Genomic DNA, 24,620 nt, shown 5'->3' with positions numbered 1-24,620 from the left:
TACAACTGATGTAGGGCGTATCCTCCAATCATACATAAGCAAGCAGGTGACCTAACATTTGTAAACCAATCATCTTATGGTCAATGTAACAGGAAGTTCTCAATATTGCTAGCAATGGAAGGCAGTCTGGAAGGACCATTGTCCCTATGCAAAGGGGGCCTTATGAGTTGGGGGAATCATGCCTCAGGCCTTCGTCTCTTGGTTCCCTGGCAATGCTGACCTCAATCACTGAGGATGTGGTTTCGCTCAGATGGTTCCCTAGAGCAGAGTGCCCCATCCTGCAGGTGTTCCTGTCAGGCCTGTATGAGAGTAGGTTTTCCTAGCACTCTGAGCTGCTCGTAGCTACTAGCTGCAAACTGAAAGTCACTCCCACACCATCTCTCCATGAACTGGCCCAAGGCAACACCTACACACTCCTGTTCAGATGGTGAGAAAGCCTGCTGATTTCAGTGCAGCCATTTGCCTTTGTCCCTGTGATGGAGCAACAGTGAAGTCACCTTTCAGCTGGTCCTGGATGGCACAGAGCTGCAAAAGGTGAAAGGGGGAAGGCCTGGGGCCTCTGGGTAGAGGATCAGCAAAGGGATCAGGGATCAGGGATCAAGTCCAGCCTCATGAGCCCTGAAGGATATGTGCACATCGTCAGGGGTCTGTCGTTGTCAGCAAACAATCTTGGCTAAATGAAGAAAAGGAAATTTCTGAAAGGATATTGACTAGACCCACAGAATCACCAAGAAGATAGAAGAACTGGGCTTTCCACACAGGCAGGACAAAGGCAATCTGGGAGTCCAGAACCATACCTAAAATTCCGCCAAAGAACATGGATCATGAAGGGTTGAATCCCTGACTGCTGCCCCTACAGTTCTGGGAACCAGGTGTGTATGTCACCATGGCTGCTCCCAGAATGGATTTTTTGCTCTACTGGGTGCCACTGGCTCCCTCTCTTGGCCCAGGTGGGTGGGTTTGATTGGTTGAACCAAAGTCACATCTGGGGTGGGACCTGTTGAACTTCCAGGATCCTTCTGGGTGGGAAACTCCCCAAACATGCTTCCAGGTTCAGAATCTCCGCCATATAACGCACGCCCTTTATCGATTATAGGCAGGAGGGGGAGAACTCCACCTTGTTCACTATATTTTTTTCTTCCAAATTCATTTGCCTGTAACTGACAGCAGACCAACTCAAACTAGCTTAAAGATAAAAGGGTGGGTGTACCCTTTCTCTGTCACCGCTCCATCTGTGTCTTCTGACTACTTAAGATGTTCTCTGACCTAGTAAAAGTGGGAGCACAGATTTTCTCATTCCTTACAAAAATCCCAGCTCAAATTTTATGTATGTCATTAAATCTTCCAATGGCATGCATTTCCACCCAACTCCCCTTCAGAATTAACTGGATGCTTATTACAGTTCTCTTCCATCTAACACATATATTTAAATTCCTGAGTCTAGGGGTGTAGCTAAGGGGTAGAACCCTTGCCTGGCATATGTAGGACCCTGGGTTCAAGCCCCAGTACCAAGAAAAAAAAATCCTGTTCTATGATCAAAAAGTAAAGACCATTTTTAATTGAAGAAGACTAAAAAAGGAATTTATTGATTCATGTAATCTAAGTGTTGGCAAGCTAGAGTCGAAATCCACACCTAGCCTATTTCTGTCTGACTCTTGAGCTCAGAATGGTTCATATTATTTTTAAAGGGTTTAAGAAAGAAAAGAAAAACAAAGAATAATATGTGACACAGACAGTATGTGACTCTCAAAAGCTTAAAATATTTGCTCTGTGGCCATTTACACAAACTGAATTAAAGTCAGAGAAAGGCTTTGCTTTGAAACTCTCGTATGGCGAGGAGTGTAAGTGATCCCTTGTCTCCATTGTTTCCTTTAGTAAAAGGACATGTGATCACCAGCTGCAGTTTCAGCCTGCCTTGCAACTCAGTATGGCGCGATGCTTAAATTGTGATCAAAAGTGTAAGAACGGAAGGGAGTGTGTAACTTCTGCATTATTGTTATTATTTTTATTGCTGTATTGAGGATCAAACCCAGCACCTTATATGTCCTAGGCAAGAAGTGCTCTCCCACTGAGCTCCATTCCTAACCTCACATTGTGTTCTTATAAGGAAGCTCTCTGTCCCATGTCTCTGTTCTCTCTTCCTTAACATGGGGGGATTCAAAGTCCTGGGAAGTCAGAACTGATTGGTTAGATAACAACAATAGCCAAAGAGAGTGACAAGATAGAAAGAACCTGGGTGTCTGTTCAAGCTCACAGGAAGCACCACTTGCCTACCTCTGAGGGGGAGGAATAATCTTTTATTCCGTATGAGCCACTGTTTGGGTGGTTTGAAGTTTTTATTGTTGTTGTTTTTTGGTGCTGGGGATTGAACCCAGGGCCTTGTACATGCGAAGCAAGCACTCTACCAACTGAGCTATATCCCCCGCCTAGGTTGATTTTTATCATAGCAACTTAGCCTGCCACTAAATAATGGTTGGCCTGAAAACAGCAGGATGAAGGGCTTCATTATCCTCAGGTTCTCTCTCCCTCCATCTGTGTGCTCTTTGTGTAACAGCTTCATTCTTGCCTATTGCAGAAGGACTTTCTCTGTGTCCTGGGAATATGGATTCAGATCTATATCCATAAAGTCTGATTGGGAAAAAACCCTGCTCCTATAGCTCCAAATTGAAATGCCCAGGGAAGGGCTTTGTTTGAACTAACTTGAGTCTCATGCTCACCTCCTACATCAGTACCTCTCAGGTAGGTGAGGAAAGGATTCCTCCCTGCCCCAGTGGACATTTGACAATATCTGCAGACATTTTGTTTCACACATTATGGGGAATGGGGATACTACTAGCATTTAATGCCTGGAGGCCAGGGACACTGCTATATATCCTACAGTGCATGGGACAGCCCCCACAACAAAGAATTATCTAGCCTAAAGTATCAACAATGCCAAGGCTGAGAAACAGTGTTTTGAACCAACCTTGTGAATTCTTCAAGAGTTATAAAGGCTGGGCATGGTGGTACATGCCTTTTACTCCAGCTACTCAGGAGGCTGAGGCAGGAGGATTGCAAGTTTAAGGCCAGCTTAGGCAACTTAGACTCTGTCTTGAAATAAGAAAAATCAATAAAAAGGTCTGGAGGTGTGGCTCAGTGGTAGAGTCTCTAGTATGCATGAGGCCTTGGGTTCCATCCCCAGTACTGCAAGCAATGTGAGTTCTTGGCCCACCTGGTCCAAGTCACTATTGTTCTTCCTTGCATGATGGCAGTAGATGAACTCTTGCCTGCCTCCACCTCTGGTCCTGCAGTCCTTCTCCACTCAGCAACCTGCTATAGAAAGTCCTTCCTTTACTCAAAACTCTCCAGAGTATTTTTCATTTCACACAGAGAAAAAGCCAAAATCTCTGGAGTTACCCAAAGGCCCTGCCTGATCTGGGGCCCCATTTCTTCTCAGCCTCATATCCTTCTTCTCTTTGCTATTCTTAGAATATGCTATCCAAGCTCCTACCTCGGAGATTTTGCATTGGCTGTTCCCTCCGCCCAAGCATTGTTCCTGTAGATAGTTGTGAGTCTCAACTTCTCTCAGGTATCTGCTTAACTGTCATGCTCTCAGTAAGACCCTCCCTGACCACCTTTTATAAAATCCCCCCATACCTTCATCTCTCCTTTACTGCCTTATTTTTCTCCCTGGTGTTTATTGCCATCTTACTTACCCTAGATTTATTTATCTGTCATCCATAATGCAAGTAGCCTCCATGATGACAGACACCTGATCTTTTTTGTTTCTTGCTGTATCCTCAGGCCTACAATGGTGTCTGGCACATGGTAGGTGCTCAAGAAACCTTCGTTGAAGAATGCATAGCTGTGGCCATCGGAGTGAGGCACTGTGATTGACAGCAAGTTCTAGAAGAATTACATGGTTAAAGCAAGGGATGGAGCAGGTTCTCCAGAGAAGGTGAGAAACACGGTGCGGACAGGGGTGCTGGGAGAATCATGAAGAGAATCATGAAGTCCCACCCAAAACGGTACCTGTGTTCTGATGGTCTGACACTTTCACACATTATTCCTTTATTCCTTACAACACCCCAGAGAACTAGACATTACCACTCCCATTTTACAGTTGGGAAACTAAAGCACTGAGAGGCTAGGGAGTCATGCCTCTTGCACAGAGATTTCAATAAAACTCCTCTGTCTTTGAACTCTATTGCTGTGTCTCTTTCACACTCTTCCTCCAGTACTCGCTACGAGGGGCCCCATCCCTAGCCCTGCTTCTCTCCCCCACGCCCCAGAAGCCCGCACTGGGATCAGTCTGGTGAGAAAAGCCATCCCGAGCCTCTCTGCCGAGCTCCACCAGCTCTCCAGGGCCGGCTGTGCCTGGCAGCCTGTGCCTGCCCGAAGGGTTAAGGAGGAGTGTTTGTAGCAAATGCTGTCTCCAAGGAGAGGAGAGGAAAGCAGAGCGGGGAGGCTGACGGCCATGCCAGGTTCCCTCAGCCAGGTTCCCTGGCTAGTGGTAGTGGCAGGTGGGAGGCAGCCAGACTAATCTGTCCAGCCCTGGGGGCGAGAGAAGTGTCCTCACCTCCCCCGTCCCAGGAGGTGCTGAACTCTGAGTGGGCTGGGCAGCCTGAGGGTGAAGTTGCTGAAAGGCCACCAAGTAGGGAAAGTTCTGGCAGGGACTAAGGAATGTGGGGGAGCAAGGGCCCGGCCCAGAGGCTAAAGCCAGCAGCAAGCAGCAGAGCTGGAAGTCCTAGGCTCTCCGAGAGTGGAAGGGGACCTCCCCTACCCCGAATCCAGGAGGTCTGGGCCAAGACCTAGCAGGTAGCAGGAGTATAGAGGCAACAGCGGGAGAGCAGAGGTGCCCACCTCCTCCCAGCTGCAGTGCCAGCCATGTCTCAGCAGGGGGGATACAGGAGGAGGCCTGGGACCCCAGGGCTTCCTGTGCGCAGCATCCGGCCCTTCAAGTCCAGTGAGCAGTACCTGGAGGCCATGAAGGAAGACCTGGCTGAGTGGCTGCGGGATCTCTACGGGCTGGACATTGACGCAGCCAACTTCTTGCAAGTTCTGGAGACGGGCCTGGTGCTCTGCCAGCATGCCAACAAGGTCACTGAGGCTGCTCTGGCCTTCCTGGCTGAGGCACCTGTCCAAGCCCAAAGGATTCCCATGCCCCGGACTGGGGTTTCCTGCAATGGGGCCGCCCAGCCGCGTACCTTCCAGGCCAGGGACAATGTCTCCAACTTCATCCAGTGGTGCCGCAAGGAGATGGGCATCCAAGGTAACTACCCTATCTCAGACCCTTATCTTGTGGGGTGTTCATCCTCTCTGTGAGGGCTAGGCTAGATCTGGGGGTGAGGAGCCTGGTTGTTTCTTACAGGTTTGACTCACCTCTCTTCAACCTCCCTCTCCTCATTGCTTAGCAAATCCTCCCCAAATAAATATTGATGATTCATACAACAAACATACATGAAGCACCTATTCTGTATTGAGCACCTTGCTGGGCATCAAGAAGTGAGGGGGATGAGACCCATTACCCAAGGAATTCATGATCTAGCAAGACACATAGATACAAAAATTACAGCCCAGGTGATGGATGCTCCAAGTCCAGGCGAATGTGCCAGGGAACCAGGAAAGAAATCAGTGACCTGGTGATGTAGAAGTGGGAGCCCAGCAAGGTTACACAGAGGAAGGCGATTTGGGTTAAATCTTAAGGAGATATGAGAAGTTTGGGGAAAAGAGAATTCTAGGCAGATGGACAGCAGTGACAAAGGCACAGAAAAGGTGCTGCATTTGGATGATTGTGAGAGGCTGGGGCATGGGGTGGGGGAGGGTGAAGTGGAGGCAGGAAGCCCAACAAACAATGGTAGGGAGGGACGCAGGCATGCTGGGGCTTGCTGGATTCAGGGGAGTAACATGTCAGGATCTGTCATCTCATTGAACTTAGACTCAGGAATAGGATGTGCCTGAATGTTGTGCCATCCTCCAGGCCAAAGATGGTAGGAGTCAGGCAGGAAAAGGGTCAAGGTTAGGCTCCTGGCTGGTGGCAAGGCATTGAGGAGCAGGATTGGAAGGTTAATAAAACTGGTGTTTGGGCTGAGGGTCTAACTCAGAAGTGGATTGCTTGCCTGTCAGGCACAATGTCCTGGTCCAATCCCAGCACCACTAAATAAATAAAATAAACAGGCGTTTTATGGAGCACTTACCCTGTGTTAGATATTATCTGTAAATGCCAACAACTATTAGCTTATCCAATCCTAACAATCCCATGAAATAGACTACATCTCCACTTTGTAGAAGAGAAAACTGAGACTCAAGTCACACAGCTGGTAGGTGGGAGAGTCAGGACTCAGCCTTATAAGGCAGCATGTGCAGAGCCTGTGCTTGACCCAGACTGGTTTGACCTGGGCTGGGGGTTGAGTCTAGGCGCACTCTGGATGGGGGAGGTGAAAAACCCTGGTGGGAAGCAGGACAAACTGCTTCCTGTTCCTGGACTCAGCCTGAGAGCTGAGTGCGGATAAGGGCAAGGTTGAGGGAACCCTTTCTCTTCTCTACAGCCCACAGCCAGGTTCATGCTTCCTCTGTTGTTCCTCCACATCTTCCCAGCCCCAGCTTCCACTGTGAGGCTGGCTGCCCTGTCTGCACCCAGCAGCTGACCAAGCTGCCCAGACCCCTCCTGCTAGCTGTCAATCACCCCAAGATCCTGAAACCTGAGCCCTCTTTCCAAATTTGCTACCTGGGTCTGGGGAAGACCCCAGTGTTCCCACTAGGAGGTCAGTGGGGGACTCACGAAGCCTGTGCCGCTTCTCCCCCGCCCCACACCAGAGGTGCTGATGTTCGAGACTGAGGACTTAGTGCTGCGCAAGAACGTGAAGAACGTGGTGCTGTGCTTGTTGGAACTGGGCCGTCGTGCCTGGCGCTTCGGCGTGGCGGCACCCACTCTGGTGCACTTGGAGGAGGAGATCGACGAGGAGCTGCGGCAAGAGCTGGCCGTGCCCCCACCCGACCCCCCGCCGCCTGCGCCTCCCAAGCGCCATCCCTGCCACTTCCGCAACCTGGACCAGATGGTGAGGTGCCCAGCACGCTCCCTCAGGTCCTTCGCCACACCCCCTCTCCCCCATCCCAGCCAGCCCTCTTTGGGCCACCCACTGCTTGAGCTCTAATCCCAATTGTGTGGCTTTAAGTCACGTTCCACTCTGAGCCTCAACCTTAACCACACGCTGCTGCAATAGCTGTAAGTGTCGCGTATCACTTTTTTTTTTTTTTTTTTTTTTTTTTTATTTTTTTTTTTTTTTTAACCAGCCCGGCCCTGCTTGGCTCTCATTCAGCCCCCGGTGGGATGGGTGTGAACAGGGATGATGGCATCCTCTCCAACACTCTGGCTCAAGGCCAAGTTCCACCACTTCACCACTATGTGACTTTGGGCAAATTATTTAATCTCTGTGCCTCAGTTCCCTCACCTGTAGCATAGGGACCGCAACAGCACCTACCTTCCATGACTGCTGTATTAATGGACCAGCACATGCCAGCATGTGGAATAGTCTGCAGAGAGGGGACACTTCATAGGATAGGGCGCGCTTGCTGTGATTAACCCCATTTCTTCCATTGGAAGAAAGGGAGCTCAGGGAAACTTCTTAACTAAAGTCCTATGATTCAGTGGCAACTGGACTCTGACAGGCTCACCAGATTCTGCAGTCCACTTACTTAGCCATTCATTATACCACCACCTCCATCAGCTGACCCTCAAGGGCATTGGACATAGATGGCTGCTCCTGGTCTTCTCTACCCTCTACTTGCTTCTCAGCCCCCAACCCCAACCCTCAGCAGCAAACTCAGGGGTGGCTCTGGAAGCAGGGAGGATCCCATTTAATTTGACCCAGAGTGGGGGAGGGGACTTGGGTGCCCAGCAGAGGGGAGGACTGAGCCTTCTGTCCACTGATTGCAGGTGCAGAGCCTGGTGAGCCACTGTACCTGCCCAGTGCAGTTCTCCATGGTCAAGCTGTCTGAGGGGAAGTACCAAGTAGGAGACTCCAACACCCTCATCTTCATACGGGTAAGTCTGGTCTGGGGGTGGAGGGGCCCCTACCCTCAGCAGAATAGGGTTTCTTTTCACAGATGTTGGCCAGGATTAAGGGCAAGGACAGGAAGCCACCATACCCTCCAAGCCATCAAGCCTTGGGGCTTTCCTTCTACTTGGAGATTTCCAGGACATTCCTGGCAAAGTTGGCAAGCCTATCCTCTCCTTCCATCAGGACCTGCCATTACCTCCATTGTAGCCCAGTCTAGAGAGTACCCTCAAGAACAAGTGGGGTATGAGGAAGGTACCCTCACTTTACATTCCATTCTACTCTACCCCAGGTTTTGGTCAGAGCAAGGGGCCTAAGAACCCCAAATCTGTGTTCAGTGCATGGCCTCAGCCACATGCACCCCAGAGTCTCCCCTTATATGGCTGGCTGTACATTTCTGCAAAGTGAGTAGTAGTACAAGCTGAGATGTGCCTCCCGTTGGATAATAAACCTCCTGATACCTGGGTGCACCTCACCAGAAGTGGTCTGTGCCCAGGGACATGGCCAAACACTTTCCTTGAGTACAGGCCACACCTGGGAGCAGAGCCAGAATCCTGAGTCCTCACCCAGAGCCTGGGGCAGTAGCCTTGTAACACAGGTAGGGGCAACATGTGGTGGCCCCACTTTTCAACTGAGGAAACTGAAGCCTGGAGAGACTATGTAACTTGCCCCAGTGTGGAGTGGGACAGGACTCTCAGAGGTTCTGTCACAAACATCACAGAGGCAAGCCAGAAGCAGTTGGGACCCATTTCAGACACAACCAAGGGCAGGAGCCAGCCCCTCTGTAGGGAAGCAAGAGAAAGGAGTGCGCTGGGGCCTGACTACCTGATGCCCATGTGGTCCCTTGTCTAGTTGGGGGACAACTTTCTGTTGGCCAGTTTTGCCACCACCCTTGACAACATATGGAGGTGACCAGACTACAAAATATGCCCGCTCCCAGCCACACGTGTGCAAGGGAGTGCCTGTATGTGATCAGTACACGAATGGGCATATCCCTGAGTGTGTTTCAGAGGCCTTTGAGAGGGTCCAGGAAGAGGAGATGCCCTCCACCCTGCCCTTAACCTCACCCTTGCCCCCTCAGATCCTCCGGAACCATGTGATGGTGCGTGTAGGGGGCGGCTGGGACACGCTTAGCCATTATCTGGACAAACATGACCCCTGCCGGTGTACATCCCTCTGTGAGTCACCTAAGAGTCTTCTCCCTGTGGGGCTGGCGGGTTGGAGAGGTGTAGCGCTGGGTTAGGAGGCCAGCAGCAGAGATGGGAGGTGTGCCCCTACCGTGGGGCAGTTGTGGTGCAGTACTCACTACAGCCACAAGGTGGGGTGCAACACATGCAGAATTGGCATTTGGTCAGTGTGCACCTAGGCAGAGCTTAGGCACAGTGGTGGCACCAAGCATGGTCTTTAGTCCTTCATGATCTCCTTCAACATCTCAGGCTTCCCCAGATAAGCATAGAATCTACGTAAAAGTCTTAAACCTGCAATACATTACACAGCTTTAAACAAGGCCCTCAGCTGGGCCCTCCTCTGACCAGATTGTGTCCCCTAAACTTTTCCTGTAAAAAAACTAGTGCTGCTACTGTAGGCCCCACTATCTTTAAAGTGGGGTGGGGGCAAAGCACAGCTGGGTGAGGGGAACAGTGAGTCCCATCAGCATTGAACCCTTCCTTCCTCTCTTTCTCTGGGATACTGTGTTGGTAGCCCACAAACAGGGCAGCTTCCTGAAGCCCCCAGGCTCACTGGTGCAGCATGAAGTGAGGGTGCAGGAGGGACCCTCGCAGCTCCAGCCCACAATGACCGTCAGCCGCTCACAGAGCCCACAGCCGCCTCCGGTCGACTGGAAGACATACACCTCTTCAGGCCGAAGGTTGAGGCCTCCTACTTCCGGTTCCCCCAGACCCTGCAATGAACAGGGAGCGGGGGCAGGGGACCTCAGAGAGATGGCTTCATTCTTAAGGTACAGGAGAGGGATGGAGAAGGGCCTCTTTCTTCTTTGGAGTCCATATTCTCAGAGGCTGCCCCATCTCAGATAAAGGGAACAGCACCACACCCTTCCCCTTCCCCACACCAAAAACAAAACAAAACAAAAAAACTCAGATATTTGGAACCAAGATAGCTCCCATTACTTTGGGAACATTTAGGTACTTCCTATGCCCACCCATTTCATAAACAAGGGTGCTGAGGCCCAGAAAGGGAACAAAGCCAAGGTCCTTCTGCCACTTCATGGTAGAGCTGAGACTAAAACCTACCCTCAAGACAGGTGTCCTCTGGTTATCAGACCTCTCTGGTCTGGGTCATCACTCAAAGGATCTGAAGTCACCACAAGCCTGGAACAGGTTTCCTCCTATTTGATATTCAGGGAACCAGGAGAATAGACTTCATCAGGGACTGATATAAGGGGAACTTTGGGACAGTCATGGGGGAGAAGGCACATTTGTCCCACTCAGCATGAAGTCTAGTCAGCATGTAGTCCCAGTCGGGGAGAGGCTATTCTTCCTAGAGCCCGGAGACTGCACTCAATGACCCTCCTGCCTGGATAAATCTCCCCTTCCAGCCTGTGATTTTCATTTTCAGGTCCCAGGAGAGGCTACTCATCCCATCTCGGAGGCAGCTGTCAGCAGGAGGCAGTCCACCCAGCCCCCAATTCTCATCTACCCATAGGAGTCGAGACCCACAATGCACTCCATTAGGGAAGAGAGAGGACAAATACCCCAGTGACCTCTCCAGGGGAAGGACTCCCACATCTTGGGTTCATGAAGAGAAATCCAGCCAGGGAATCCATGCCAGGGTCCCTCCCCCCAAGAGACTCCAAGAGGCCACTACCAAAGGGACATTACTAAGAAAACCTTCTCTCCTGTCTTGTCCCTCTGGCGCAGCCCAGCCCTCAGGCCTCAGGCTGCCACTTCAGAGTAAGGCTGAGGGTGCTTCCCCCCAACTCAGGGAGCCGGCATGTGTTCATTCTCCATCCCCTGTCAAAGGACTCACCAGGATCCCCATCCAGCGGTCCCCTGCCCACCCCTCCACCCCAGGAAGCAGCTTTCCAGGCACTGCAAGTGGAGGTCCCATGGCAGAACCAGAGAGAGGCCCCAGTCCATTAAGGGTTGTCACTGGGGACCTGGCTAGGTCCAGACATGGGGACTGCTCTGTAGAAGTGAGGCAGAGAGACCAGCAGGTCACTCCAGGGACGGGAGCACCCCAGGGCCTGAGCCCACAGGAGTGGGAAGGGAGGTACACACCACTGGCCTTGGGCAGAATCAAAGAGAAAGACATCTACTGTAGCCTTGAAGAGGACATTGTGGCCAACATGAAGCTACTAGAGGTGGGGGGTGCCCATCCCCAGAGCACAGGGTCTCGAGTTATCCCTCGTAGTGGAGTCTATGTCCCCAGTCTGGGCGGGCAGTGGCCTGAGCCTGGAGGTCCTTATGACAAAGTCATCCAAGAACTGGCTCAGGGACCCCCCCTCCTTCTTAAAGTGGATCTGGGAGCCTGGAAGGGAGCCTCTAGCAACTCCCTTAAGCCAACTGTCACCACAGGCCCTGGAAACCCAAAAGGGGAGCTGGGAGCCAGAGAGAGTGAGCCAAGGGCAAGAGCAAACCCAAGTGCCATGGGCACCGGGATGAGGGAGATCTCACCTCCAAGAAGGCAGGACTGCTCAGGCCCGACTGTGTCTGCCAGCCTGGAGGCCCCCAGTTCTGACAAAGCCAAGGCATGCCTGGGCAAAGGCAAGAGAACACTCCGGAAGCCCCAGAGAATCCCATCCATCTACAAGCTGAAGCTGAGGCCCAGAATCCGGCCCCGGAGAGACCACAGACCTGAGAAACTGCCTTCCCGAATCCCCAAGCCACTGGCCTACCTCCATCTGGGTTTGGCCAGGGCGCCCCCCAAGGACAAGCTCTTGAGAGCTGCACTGGGCAGCCAGGAAGGGGAGGCATCTCAGATGGATGGAGCTTTAGCCGGCAAGGAGAAGAGCGAGCCAGTCGCCCCCAAGCAAAGCAGCCCCCAGCCTCAAGTAAGGCAGCTGAATCAAGTCCCACTCCTACCAGAGGAAGAATCTTGGGTCTGAGGAGCCTAAGGATTGGGGAGAAAAGAAGCAAAAGAATGCCCAAGTATTCGAGAAGTGAAGGGAAATTCCCTCACCTCAAAACAGGGCCTTGGCCAGGGGCAGACCAGATGATAAACATAGACTCAAACTGTTCAGATGAGCAAACGGGCAACATACTATTTCTATTCCAGCATTAGTCCAGGGGTAGTGGGGTGATCCTATATCTTATTGTCCTCCCTCAAATAAGCTCCCTGACTCCTGGCTTCTGGCCATACCCACCTGTTTCCACAACTGTAAGTTATTCAACACATGTGGGTCTGTCCTTGAGCCCCAAGCTTCTTGAGTCCCTCAGCATTGTGGAGGTTTAGGAAGGTGTGTCTTCAAGCATTATCCCATGCGACAGGTGGGGACAAGGTGGAGGGAGCCTTTCTCTTCTCAGGTTCAGCCCACCTTGCCCAACAGTCTTCTCTTTCCTGGAGGTGGCAGGCTGTCAGCTCCAGACAGGGACAAGGGCAGCCAATGCAAAGGCTTCTTCAGGCCACTGTTGCCAAGGACTCCAAAGCTCTGAAGGGTCAACTGGTTGGTGCAGAGTGTTCCTAACACATTTATGTCCAAGAAGTCAAGATTGAGAGACCACAGAATCTCAGCCCTGAATGGGAAGGAACAGATGCAGAAGCAGTTGGGGCTTAGTCCTGTTATGAAAAATTTCCAGAGAGTGGCAAGCAGAAAAGTCGTTTCCCTCCTGGATGGTTTCCATGAATTGGAGGGTTTGGGGTTGGGTGAAAAGGAGAAGTCTCCCACTCTTATCCTTTGATCTCTTGGTTGACCTGGCCTCTGGGACTGGGGGCTATCTCATTACCCTCACTCCTCTTCCACACAGAGCTCAGAAGGCAGGCACCCTTCACTTCCCTCCCTCCATGAGGAAAAGCCAGTCGACACCTTGGTACAGAAACAAGGGAAAACACTCCCTGATTTTTAATCTGACTTCCAATAACAGCTCAATGGGCATCACACACACTTCCAGACCCTGTGGTGGGAAACCCTGGTGGGGGAATGGGGGGAGGACAGAGACTCAAAATGGGTGCAGAGGGACCTGAAATCCAAGACCTGGAGTGAAGTGGTGGCGGTGAGAGGGGTTGGACAGAGGGTACATTCCAATGGCTCCCACGGGGGCAGCCAGAGGCCTGGGTCCCCACCCTTACCTCAGGAACCTCAGAGTTGGGGGTAATAGGGCAGATGAGATGCTGTCATCCTTAACCCCACCTCCTGCTGGGCCAGGAGGTGGGGGCACAGGAGACAGAAGGAGGCAGGCCCTCTTCCTTACCCTCCCAGCCACTCCTAAAAGTGTGGGGAAGGGGAGCCACCTCCTCTGTTTTAGAGCGGGGCTCAGAGAGAGCAAGTCACTTGCCCAAAGCAAGTAGCACAGTGAGACTAGAACCCAGGAATACTGGACAGCCCGAGGTCAGGGCTGTTGCTCTAGGGCTGTGCTGCCTCCAGCGAGTGGAGGGAGTGGGAATCAGTGGGTGTGGGGAGCTGGAGAGAATCACAGATTCCCTCCCTTACTGAATGTCCATAATAAATTCCCCATCCACAGCCCTTACTCCAGACTCGCCTCCATCACTGTTCTGGGCTACTTGATTTCCTGGTCTATTTGCTTCAGCCTTACCTAAGGCTGGATTGTTATTTGTTCCCCTCTTTTAGCAAGGGACCTTGATATCCTCCCACCAGACCAGGGCTGAGGGCTCAGCCTCAAGGAGAACTTCCTTTGGCTGGGGGTGGGGAACATGGCACCCCTTCTCCCTCCCTCCAATTCCCCCAGCAATCCTTCAAGCCATCTCTATAATCTTATTATTGTTATTTCTAAATCGGTACAAAACTGACAGTGATCAGCTCCGGTGACGAGAGGTAGAAACCCGGCCAGGCAGCCGGAGAAAATGGGGGCGGAGTGAGGGCATAGGGCCAACTGCTGTTGGGACAAAGGGGTGTCAGATCCTGAGGGTGTCCACCTATGGGTGGAGATGCAGGCGTATCTCCCCCAAGCACAGGGGTTCCCATAATTCTTTTCCTGGCTCTGATCCTGCCCAGATTAATAAAGGTAATCTGAGAGCTGAGGCAGGCAGAGTCTGGGGTAGTCAGATTGAGATGGGTCAGGGAGACATAATGGTCACAGGCATAACCTGACCCCCTCCTGGGCATCATCCTGCCTACCACCAACAGCCCCCCAGAACTTGACATCCCCCAATCTGGCAGACCACCCAGTGCAGGAGGTAATAGAGGACTGGAACTTGGCGTCATGGAAAGGAATCTATCCTTTGGGGGATTCCCTCTCCATGCTCTGCCCAAAAAACAAAAAGTTTTAACCCAGGAGGTGATCTGGCTTTGGGGTCAGGAAAAGGGTGAGGGGCACCCGGCAGGGACGGACCATCGAGTTAAGGCTGGAAGGTAGGTTGTTGTGTCTCTGGGGGCTGCTGTGCAGGGAGGTCTCCCTGAAAGTGGGAGAGCTCAGCCTTCTCCCCCTGACTGATCTGGGACCTCAACCCTTGGACCCCTTGATCTGGATCCTTGGGCCACCTGCCTCTCTCTGCCCTGTGCCAGTGGTGCTGACAGTCAGAAGGCCTGGCACCACAAAGATGCCAGGATCTTTGAAAAAGGGATGGATGAAATGAGAGCCCTGTGAGTGGAGCTGGGGGGCGGGGAGGGGGATTGGAGGGTGGATAAGACAGGTGAGGACTAACAGACGCTTGGACAGACAGACACGGAAAAGGAAGACACTGGGCAAAGACAGACACACTCTGGAAAAGATAAGTGGGGGCCTGGCCAAGGTAGCACCTCCTCACCCCACCCTCCATTTCACACACTCACCCCCAATCTCAAATGGCTGTGGTGCACTTTCAGGCCAGGCCAGGCCCCGCACTAACTACAGCACTGAAGGTGGCTGCCCCAGGAAGACAACCGTGGGAGAAGGGGAGTACTGAGTAGTTAGCGGAAGCTCCCCCTTGCCCTCTGCCTCTCAGAGCACGTGTGGAGGTGCTCGTTTGTGGGGTGCCTCAGGCCAGGACCTTCAGAGTTCTATTCTGCTGGCTCCCGCCTCCAGCCCCAGTCCCGGAAGCAGCCCCAGCACCACCCTGCCCTCCTCTGGGGCCAGCGGGTCTGCAGCCTGTGGCTGTGCAGGGCGCCTGTGCATCACATGATGGCGCAGCGGTTCCGGCGCAGAGCGCCCTGGAAACGCAGGGCAGCGTGCACGTGTTTGCAGCGGGCGCAGCCGACGCTCTTGAGCAGCTCGCTGAAGAGCAGCAGAATGTGCCAGTTGTACTTGGCTGAGCATTCCACGTAGCCACACTTCCAGGTCTTGCGCACTAAGTGCGACACGTTCCAGCGTGGGATCACACGACCGCGCTGCAGGTCCCGCTTGTTGCCTACGATGATGATGGGTGTCTCGGAGGTACCAATAACCCTGAAGGGTGAGGCAAGAATCTCAGAACTCTCTTCAGTTTCACTGGACTCTACACTACAGTATGTTCTGTTCCAGGTACAGCTTTAAGTCCTTGGGTTGAGTTATATTCTCTAACCAACACAACTGATCCAACAAACAAAACCGCCCAATTACCAGATATTATTGTATCTCCATTTTATAGATGAGGAAACTGAGCCTTATATGTTAACTGGCCTATAGTCATGCAGCTGAGTGATCCTGGAAGTCCTGTTCCTGGAGACTATGCTCTTAACCACTCCACTATCCTAAACACCCCACAGTTAGGGGTGTTTGATTTAACAGAAGTAAGGACAAAAAAATATGAGTATGTGCATATTTGAATGGGTGTGTGAGAACCAGAGGGCACATACACTTCACCACTATTCCTTTTCCTCTGGGGTAGGTTAGCACTGGAGCATTCATAGGGTGGGATTAAATGGAATCATAGCCCCTTACCGCGTCTCCAGGATCTGCTGGCGGATGGTCTTGACGTATTCAAAGCTGTCAAAGCAGCAGATGTCGTAGACCAGGATGTAGGCATGGACACTCCGGAGTCCCCTGCAGCAAGCATCTGCCCACTCCTGTAACACCCAAGCCAGTGCAGGAGTTAGAGCAGCCATGACCAGCCTCCTCCCAGCAGACTGACAGTGCTTTCACCTGCCACTGCACCAGAAGCCTTCCATCTGTCCCTAAGGAGGCCAGGCCCAGAGGGAATGGAGGTGCTCAGTGCTACAGCTTCCCTGCCCCCAAGCCAGGACAAAGCAGGTCACATTGACTGACTTCCAGGGTCACTGCTCGGTCTTGTGCACATCTGGAGGTTAGATCTGCCTTGTGACATTTTGCCCCTCATCTATTCATCCAATGCTTTGTTCAACAAGCACATTTATTAAGTGCCTCTAAGATCTCAGCCCTGAGCTCATTATTATATGCCGAAATCCTATCTCCCAATACTCAGTGAAGTATCTCCTCCTCTAAGAAGCCTTCCTGATTTGCCAGCCTTCTAGCAAGCAGGAACTATTCCCCTCATCTTCTGTATTCTAAAAACCCTTTGATTATCTCCTGGGGAAACGTGTTCCATTTTCAATTTCCCACATTTGTTGTAAGCTCCCAAGAGGGCTTGGCCAGAGGGCTTCACTTGACACACTCCTTCCTCTGCTCAGTGCCTAGCTAGCACTGTTGGCTTTTAGCTGATGCTCCTTAATGGCACCACAAAGCCTAGTGAGCTCTCCATGGTCCTGAAGCCCACCTGGCCTGAGCGGAGATCAATGCCTCTAACACTGCCCTGAGATTGCTACCTGATGGGTCCCTTCTGTATACCCCTTTCTGCCCCAAGGGTTGACAAGTAGAAAACCTGAGGAGAAAAAAATTGAGACTGGATACATAAGGCGGGTAGGGTGGGGATTCCATCCTAGAGCAAGACCCAGAGATGGACCTTCCTGAATGTCTGTGGCAACTTCTCAGGGAGAGCTGCAGCTCAAGATGAATAGGCCCCTGGAAAGACTGAATGTGCTAAAGAGAAGATTCATCATGAGATTAATTAGCTAATTAACCTGCCAACAGATGCAACTGCAAGAGAAGTTTCACAAAGCCAGTGTACTGAAAGAAGGGGACCCCTGTCGTTGGGGGGGGGGTGTAGAGGCCTTCAGGGGCAATGGGAATCAGGTTCTTCTCCTTTGAGGTCCCATGCAAATGATTAGGAGGGGGCCGAGATGTGGTTCAATGGTAAAGTATGTCCCCAGCATGAAGGAGGAGGAGAAGGAGAAAGGAAAGGAAAAAAGACTAGAAGCTGGTGGAGGCATGTCCCCTATGCTAATCTGAATTAAGTTGGGGCAAAGATTGGGAACAAGGGAGAACTACAGCTGGCTCACCACCTTGAGAAAGGACTATGAGGAAAAAGATTTTTGTGGCAGAGGTGGAGAGGGAAGTCTGACTTCAAAACAGCAGTTCCAGCTGAAAGGTTTGGAGGATGCTGCAGTGGATCTCCCCAGGGAGATGATGTGGCATCTATTCTTTGTGCTGAGGTTTTAATTTTTGGTGCAGGGAGAGGATGCTGAGAAAAAAATCCAAAACTGTAGGAAACCATGAACTGGCTTCCTCTCAGACCAGGGAAGAATGCATTCTGTGAGACACAGTGACCCTTGGGAGCCAGAGACCTGCATGTGTATGAGGTTTTCTCTATCCCACACAAGGAGTGGAAACTGGTGGGAAGAGAGAGGGAGGAGAGGCTCCTACTCTCTGCAAGCTCTCTTCCAGGGATAGGGAGCAGCTGCCAGCCTTCCAGGGTGACAGCCCCACCTTTCCCCCAACATGCTCCCTCCTCCAGGGGACCTCCAAGCTGCCTCCCACTCACTTCTCTCTGGGGGCCCTAAAAGGGACAAGCAGAAAGCTTCTGATTGGCTGAGTTATTCCTTCATCCCTTGATTGAAGGGAGGAATCAAGAAAGCACAGCTTTCCTTCCAGTTTGCTCTGTGCAGGGTTCTAATTTGTTCCCCACAAAGACCATTTTAGAGCTGTATTAAGACAGAGAAAAAGGGGCTGAGCATATAGCTCAGTGATACAACATATACTTAGCATGGTCAAGGCCCAGGGTTTAATCCATAGGGTGCATGCATGTGTGAGTGCACATGTGTACACATGTGTGCATACGTGTGCGCATGCATACACACACACACACACACACACACAGAAGGAGCTATGGAAACTGAGTCTTGTTCCAGGGACATAGAAGCTGAGAGGCTCAGCCACCTGGGGCTCAACCATGCATTTGTGGGTATTTCTTTGGTAGGATGCATATGCCCTCAAACCTCAGCTTCCTTCTCTGATAGAAGGGTCAGTGGAAGGAACAATTTAAGCTTAGACCTAAGAAATACCACTCTCCTGGGCTGGATCTCATTTGACAATGGGGAAGAATGTATTTTTTTTAAATTTTCAAATAATAGCCATCAGGATTCTTGAGTTTATACTGATCTCTGGGGCTTCTAGGGTCCCTTCTTAGTGTTTCTCTGCCCAAAGTCCCCTACCTGTGCTCCAGGAGTAAAATCTACTAGAGTCCTGGGTCAACCATGAAGAAAAAGGCCAAATGATCCAATAGAAAAATGGGCACAGGATATTAATAGTTTTCAGAAAAAGAAACACAAAGGCCTTTAAAACACATGGAAAAATACTCAACTTCACTCATAAGCAGAGATGCAAATAAGGATTACACTGAGAATATTTCATCTCTCAGACTGTCAAAAATATAACTGACAATATACTCTGAGAGTAACAGGTTCTCAGAGTAACAGGTTCTCAGATACAACATTTTATAGAGGGAAATCTGGAGATATCTTCTGAATTCTAGGTATATTTGTCCTTTGATCCAGCAATGCTATTTCTGGGAGTCTATCTATCTATCTATCTATCTATCTAAAATGTACATGTATATGTATAAAATGACTTATGCACAAAGCTATTCATTGTGGCTTTGCTCAAAACAGCACAAGATCAAAAACCACCCACTTGTCCAACAAGAAGGGATCAGAGGAACATCTTTTCAATGGAGTACCGTATAGTCATGAGAAAGGAATGAGGAAGTCCTTTAGATATTGACAGAGAATGTCTCCAGGTTATGATGTTAAGTTAAAAAAACAGACCAGACTTGGTGTCACACACCTTTAGTCTAACCTGCTCTCTGGAGACTGAGTCCGGAAGATTTCAAGTTCAAGGCTAGCCTGGGCAATTTAGCAACACCCTGTTTCTTATTAAAACAGGAACAACAACAAAAGAAACGAAGTATAGGGCTGGAGGTGTAGCTTAGTGGTAGAGTGGTTGGCATGTGCAATGCCCTGGTTCATTCTTAGCACAAGGAGGCGGGGGAAGAGCACTCTCTATGATTTTTGTTTTTATGTAAAAAAGGAAGTGGAATAAGAATACATTTTTATTTGAGCTAAAAAAAAAAAAAAAAGAAAAGAAAAATCACTGAAGTATGAATGAATAACCAACGAGGGGTTGGGATATAATACAGTGGTAGAACACTTTAGCAAGTGTATGGCCCTGGCAGGCCATGGATTTGATCCCCAGTGCCATACAAAACCAAACCAAGCCAGCACAGTGGTACATGCCTATAATCCCAGGGGCTTGGGAGGCTGAGGCAGGAGGATTGCAAGTTCAAAGCCAGTTTCAGCAAAAGCGATGTGTTAGGGCTGGGGTTGTTGCTTAGTGGTGGAGTGCTTGCCTAATACATGCGAGGCACTGGGTTCGATTCTCAGCACCACATGTAAATAAATAAATAAAATAAATGTCCATCACCAACTAATAAAAATATTTAAAAGAAGAAAAAGCAAGGCACTAAGCAACTCAGTGAGACCCTGTCCCTAATAAAATAATATATAAAAGGGCTAGAGATGTGGCTCAGTGGTCAAGTACCCCTGAGTTCAATCCCCAGTACCAAAACAAAAAACAAAAAACAAACCAATGAGAATGGCTACAGAGTGTAACCATGGGATGAAGGGGGCAGAAATGGGACCAAGATTTCTCTAGACCACGGTATTAAAGATAGTTTTAAATTATTCAAAAATTATAATTGCATTGAAAATAAATAATTAAATGTGAATAAAGGAACAAAGCTTAGTGGCAGGCTGGGAGCAAGATATGAGCATCCACTCAGGCTACGATCAAGCCTCCTTTATAGAGAATAAGAGGACCTGACCCCAGGATCTGCTCCCTGGGACAGCTCAGCCACACTGCTTCTGGACAGCTGTGTGGATCAGACTTTTGTCTTTGATGCTGACCCCAGGCACCTAGGATAGGAGAGATAAGCATCTCTGGCAGGTTGGGCCAAGGTCCTCCTGCACAGGGTTGATGAGACAATGTTAAGCTCCCCACAAGCACTAGCTTCCCAGCCTGAGAGATTGCTGTACCTTTTTTTAAAATAAGGTACTCATTCTTTTTTTTTTACATATTTATTTTCAAGTTGTAGTTGGACACAATACCTTTATTTTATTTATTTTTCTGTGGTGCTGAGAATCGAACCCAGGGCCTTGCACATGCTAGGCAAGTGCTCTACTGCTGAACCACAAGCCCAGCCCTGAGATTGCTGTATCTGCTCAGTCATAACTGCCCAAGGCTCCACCTGCTCCTCCTTCTGTGGCTCCACCACAGTGCCTATCTTTAACTGCAAATCTCTGTACACTCTGGTCAGAGGCTTCCTTTATGAGCAAACATATCTTGGAGCCCAGCTTCTCTGTTTACCCTACTTTCTCCCAAGCCACAGATAGAAGGAAGGAGGGTAGGACCTTAGCAAGTTAGGGGAAAGTGCATTTAATCTCCTTAATCTCCAGGGGCACTGGGGGCACTTAAATCCAAACACTGCAGAGAGGGTGCCCAGCAGGCTGATCCTGAGATTTGAGGAAGGAGGGATCACCTAGGAGAAGAGGCCCTTGGGCAAGAAATGATTGGGGTCTCCAGAGTCTCTAGAACACTCTTTTTCCAGATCCCAGCCTGTTCTGTTGTCCCTTTTACAGACAATGAAGATTTAAGTCAGAGTCTGAGGCCCAGAGAAGTAACAGGCAAGCAGCGTTCTCCGCCCTTTTCCTCACTGCTCCTTACCTGTCTATTTAGTTGACATCACCTCCTGTAATGCTCACACACCTGAGTGGATTAGATGCCTCCTCAAGGGCAGCCTTAGCTCACTCCTCTTCTCCAATCATAGCATTTATCATACCATATAATACATGTGTTAGTCTTCTCTCAACAGACTCTGAGTTCTTTGAAAGCCAATTCCATATTATTTTCCTGGCCATTCTGCCCTGGGCCCAATGTAGGGTCTGGCACACATTAAACAGTCATCAAATATTTGTTGAATAAGCTAGCATACAAATGTCTGACTTCTTGGTGCAGCTCTAAGCAGGGTGACCCAAGGTGCAGTGCAGAGCTCTCAAATCCAGTGGCACAGTCCTGGCAACAGGGCACAGCCTGAGCTGCTTGGAGTCCAGCCTCCTCAACCCCACCAGCCATGGCCCTCAGAGCTGCCTACCTGCAGTGTGTTGACAGGGAAGGCGCTGATGGGCGGGAAGTCCAGGATCTGGAGGTCGTGCACATGGCCGTTCATGACCACAGCAGGCAGGTAGAGGCGGCGGGTGGTGGTGGGCACGCAAACCTCGCTGAACTCGTTGTACAAGAACTGGCGCACGATGGCACTCTTGCCCACACCTCGCGCCCCAAGCACGGCCACCCGGTAGGTGGAGACCATGCCTCCCGCCCCACTCCGCCACCGCGTCCTTGCCTGGGGCTCTCCCGGGCTGCATATTCCAGGGGCTGGGGGCTCAGCCACCGTCAGGACCAATCATTGCTGCCTCTGATTGTTCTCTGGGCCCTCTGTGGACTCCACCTGGACTAGGGGACAAGAGGTGGGCTTAGTGCACAGGCTTATACCTGGATATGTCCTATACTTTTCCACCTCTGGGACTTTGTGGAAGCTCTCACTGCCACTTAGAATGCCTTCCCTTTCCCAGAACCTACCTCCACCTATCCAAAACCTCTCTATCCTTTCTTCTCCATTTTTTCCTGCTATTCCACCAGTACATTTCATTTGACTTGCATTGCAACCTGATTTTTCACCAGGTCCAACTTCCCAACCATGGTAGGCTGCATAGCAGAGTGGAAAGAGCACTGGGCTTGGGTTCAAAAGCCAGCTTTCCCACTGAGCCTGGGACAGGACAGCATCTCCTGAGTCTCTCGGTCTTATTTCTAGGCAAGGATGTCTTGGGGGAGGACTTCCAGGCATTTTATGGGGAAACAATTCTTTCTTGTACAGATCTGCCCCCCACGGCAGCATGTTACTTCCGGGGAACTATGGAAGTAACTGCTAGCAGTCAGTCTCCAGTCACCATGATGACCAAAAATGACTCCCACATTTCCCAATACCCCCAATCAAAAACAAAATTAAAAACCCAAAGACTTAGAGAAGTGAAGAACTCTTAACCAGCTGAATTGTCAGCTAAGTCTAGCTGACAATGGTGGGGATGCACTAGATGACCACATTAGCTCCGGGACAGCAGCACCGCTGAGCACATGGTTAGCACAGGGTAATCTCCCTATGGGAGAGAGATTGTTATCTCCACTTCAGCAGGAGGCCGAGTGTGCCCAGTCACACATTTGGGAATGGCAACTACTTCATTCTACAATATTGCAGCACTTCTCACTTTCAAGTGTAGTGATTCTAAGTGGTGACTGCCTATAGGCCAAGGGCTGGGTCTGATTCTCTGGCATTCTTTGGGGTTCACAGGACTTGATACAAAGCTGGTGCCCAGAAAAGGGCTGCAAAGCAACTATACTTTGAGAGGGATCCATTAGCTTCTTGCTTGTTCAGTTTCCATGAATTTTAGAGCTTGGGTATAAACTCCAGCTTTGATGTTTCTATGTTGTGGGATCAGTGGGCAAATCACCTGCCCAACCAAGCTGTGCTTTGCACATATTTAAAATGGGGTTAACAACTCCCACTTCTGAGATAACCCCAGTAAGTCTCATAGCCAGGAGAAAGAAAGAACTTTTCTTCTCTTAGGAATGGCAACCCCCATTACTACTAGGTCTAGGACAGGTGGGTTTTCTAGATTCCGATGGGGCCATGCTTTTCAGGGTATGTACATACTCTTCCTTTGTAGACACAGCTGGATGTCCTCAAGCTGTCCTGCGTCAAAGGACTCAATCTATGGGGTGTGTGCGCATGTAGTATAGTAAATTAAGGGCAGGATTTGGAGTGAGAAGTGCTGAGGTTTGAGTCCCTGCTCTGCTGTCCATAAAATGTCACCTTGGGCAAGAAATTCACAGGGTGTTGTGAGGTCATGCATGTAAAGACCAGTGCCTTTACACAGAGTAGGGGCCCAAGGAACATTGACTACTGTTACATGCAGAGGCCTTTGACTCATTTGAGGTTTTCCACAATCTCAATGGGGCCCTCCTAGCAATCCTGGGAGTAGTCACTATCCACTGTTGTATGGATTCACATACATGTGATATGTCTGTGTGAGATTCTTCTCGTTTTATTGAAGGAAAAACAAAATTAAAAACCCAAAGACTTAGAAAAGTGAAGAACTCTTAACCAGTTGAATTGTCAGCTAAGTCTAGGACCCTGATGTCCTATGTATCCCATACATGTCCTTTCCCCAACAGGTGCCTGTACACTTATGTTCCCCCCACAACTGCAGAAGTACCAATTCCTCTTCTCCATACATCCCCTAGGCCCCTCCAGCATCCCTGGACACTGCCAGCTTGGCAGAGAGACTCAGCTGGGTTAATTACATAACAACCAGGTGGGGAGGGGGCAGTCCTAGGGGAGGAAAAAAGGGCAAGGGATGCCAGAGTCTGGCTTGTCTCTGGGTGTGGCAACTTGGGGGATTCTAGGATGTCCCTTACCTGAAGATTCTGCTGGATACTACATTCCCTGTCCACAAAGCAGCCCTTTCTGGGGAGTAGCAGAAACGAAGGCAGGGAACAGCCCTGGAGGCAGGGAGAGGGTACAAGGGGGTACAAGGCTGGCAGGGGCCAGCCTCCTAGAACTCATCAGGCCCAAGGGTGGCCCTGTCCCCAACTCAGAGGTGACCAGCGTCCCTTCCTTCTTCCCAGCCAAGGGTCCTGGGTCTAAAAATTTACTAATGCCACATGCCTGGTTGGGTGGGGATGGAAGGGTCCGTCCTAGGAAGCAGGGCCCAGGCCCCTGAGCTCCCTTCCCAAGGCCTGCGCTCTGCAGTGAGTCTGCAGACAGCGGCGGGCAGGAGATGGGCCACACACTGGGGCCAAAGCCTGGTTCTTGACCCCTTCCCTCCCCCCGGACACCTGGGTCCTTGCCCCCGACCAAGGAGGGCCAGGGCTTTTGCGGATCCCGAGGGCCAGGTCACCGGTCCGCCAGCTGTTTGTCCCCACCACGTTCGCGTGGGGGAGGGTGGAGGGCACGGGAGGATGCTGGGCTCCCCAGGACCTGCCAGGTAGGAGTCAGGGGGACGCAGGCGCCCAGCTCGCTCTCCGCCTCCAGCACCTCACAGGCACCCCCGGCCCCCAGCTGCAGCTCTCACGTGGCCGCCCCGCGCCGCTTCCC

At 50.8% G+C, this 24,620-nt stretch overlaps 2 protein-coding genes across 3 annotated transcripts in view; one reads left to right on the top strand and one right to left on the bottom strand.

The window, feature by feature from the left end:
• The first annotated feature begins 4,437 nt into the window (after window positions 1-4,437).
• Gas2l2 (growth arrest specific 2 like 2) lies at window positions 4,438-13,996 on the top strand. The gene is made up of 6 exons (XM_015495845.2): window positions 4,438-5,251; window positions 6,796-7,037; window positions 7,916-8,023; window positions 9,118-9,214; window positions 9,738-9,993; window positions 10,611-13,996. Exons 1-6 carry the CDS (start codon window positions 4,867-4,869, stop codon window positions 12,097-12,099), a joined length of 2,577 nt encoding a protein of 858 aa, XP_015351331.1. The 5' UTR covers window positions 4,438-4,866; the 3' UTR covers window positions 12,100-13,996.
• The window catches only part of Rasl10b (RAS like family 10 member B), an 11,893-nt gene continuing 295 nt past the window's right edge, over window positions 13,023-24,620 (bottom strand). The window contains exons 1-4 of one of the 2 annotated variants that reach the window (XM_015495311.2): window positions 23,942-24,341; window positions 21,564-21,922; window positions 16,007-16,131; window positions 13,023-15,532 (exon numbers count right to left, since the gene is read on the bottom strand). In XM_015495311.2, coding sequence (XP_015350797.1) covers window positions 15,262-15,532; window positions 16,007-16,131; window positions 21,564-21,779 — 612 coding nt within the window. In that variant the 5' untranslated portion in view covers window positions 21,780-21,922; window positions 23,942-24,341 and the 3' untranslated portion in view covers window positions 13,023-15,261. Of the gene's footprint in view, window positions 15,533-16,006; window positions 16,132-21,563; window positions 21,923-23,941; window positions 24,342-24,620 lie in introns of those variants that run through there. The other variant, XM_048787814.1, reaches the window with a different exon arrangement.

Source organism: Marmota marmota, unplaced genomic scaffold (genome assembly GCF_001458135.2).
Source record: "Marmota marmota marmota unplaced genomic scaffold, marMar, whole genome shotgun sequence".
NCBI lineage: Eukaryota > Metazoa > Chordata > Mammalia > Rodentia > Sciuridae > Marmota > Marmota marmota.
The sequence above is the reverse complement of the archived record's forward strand: the minus strand, read 5'-3'. Positions and strand labels throughout refer to the sequence as shown.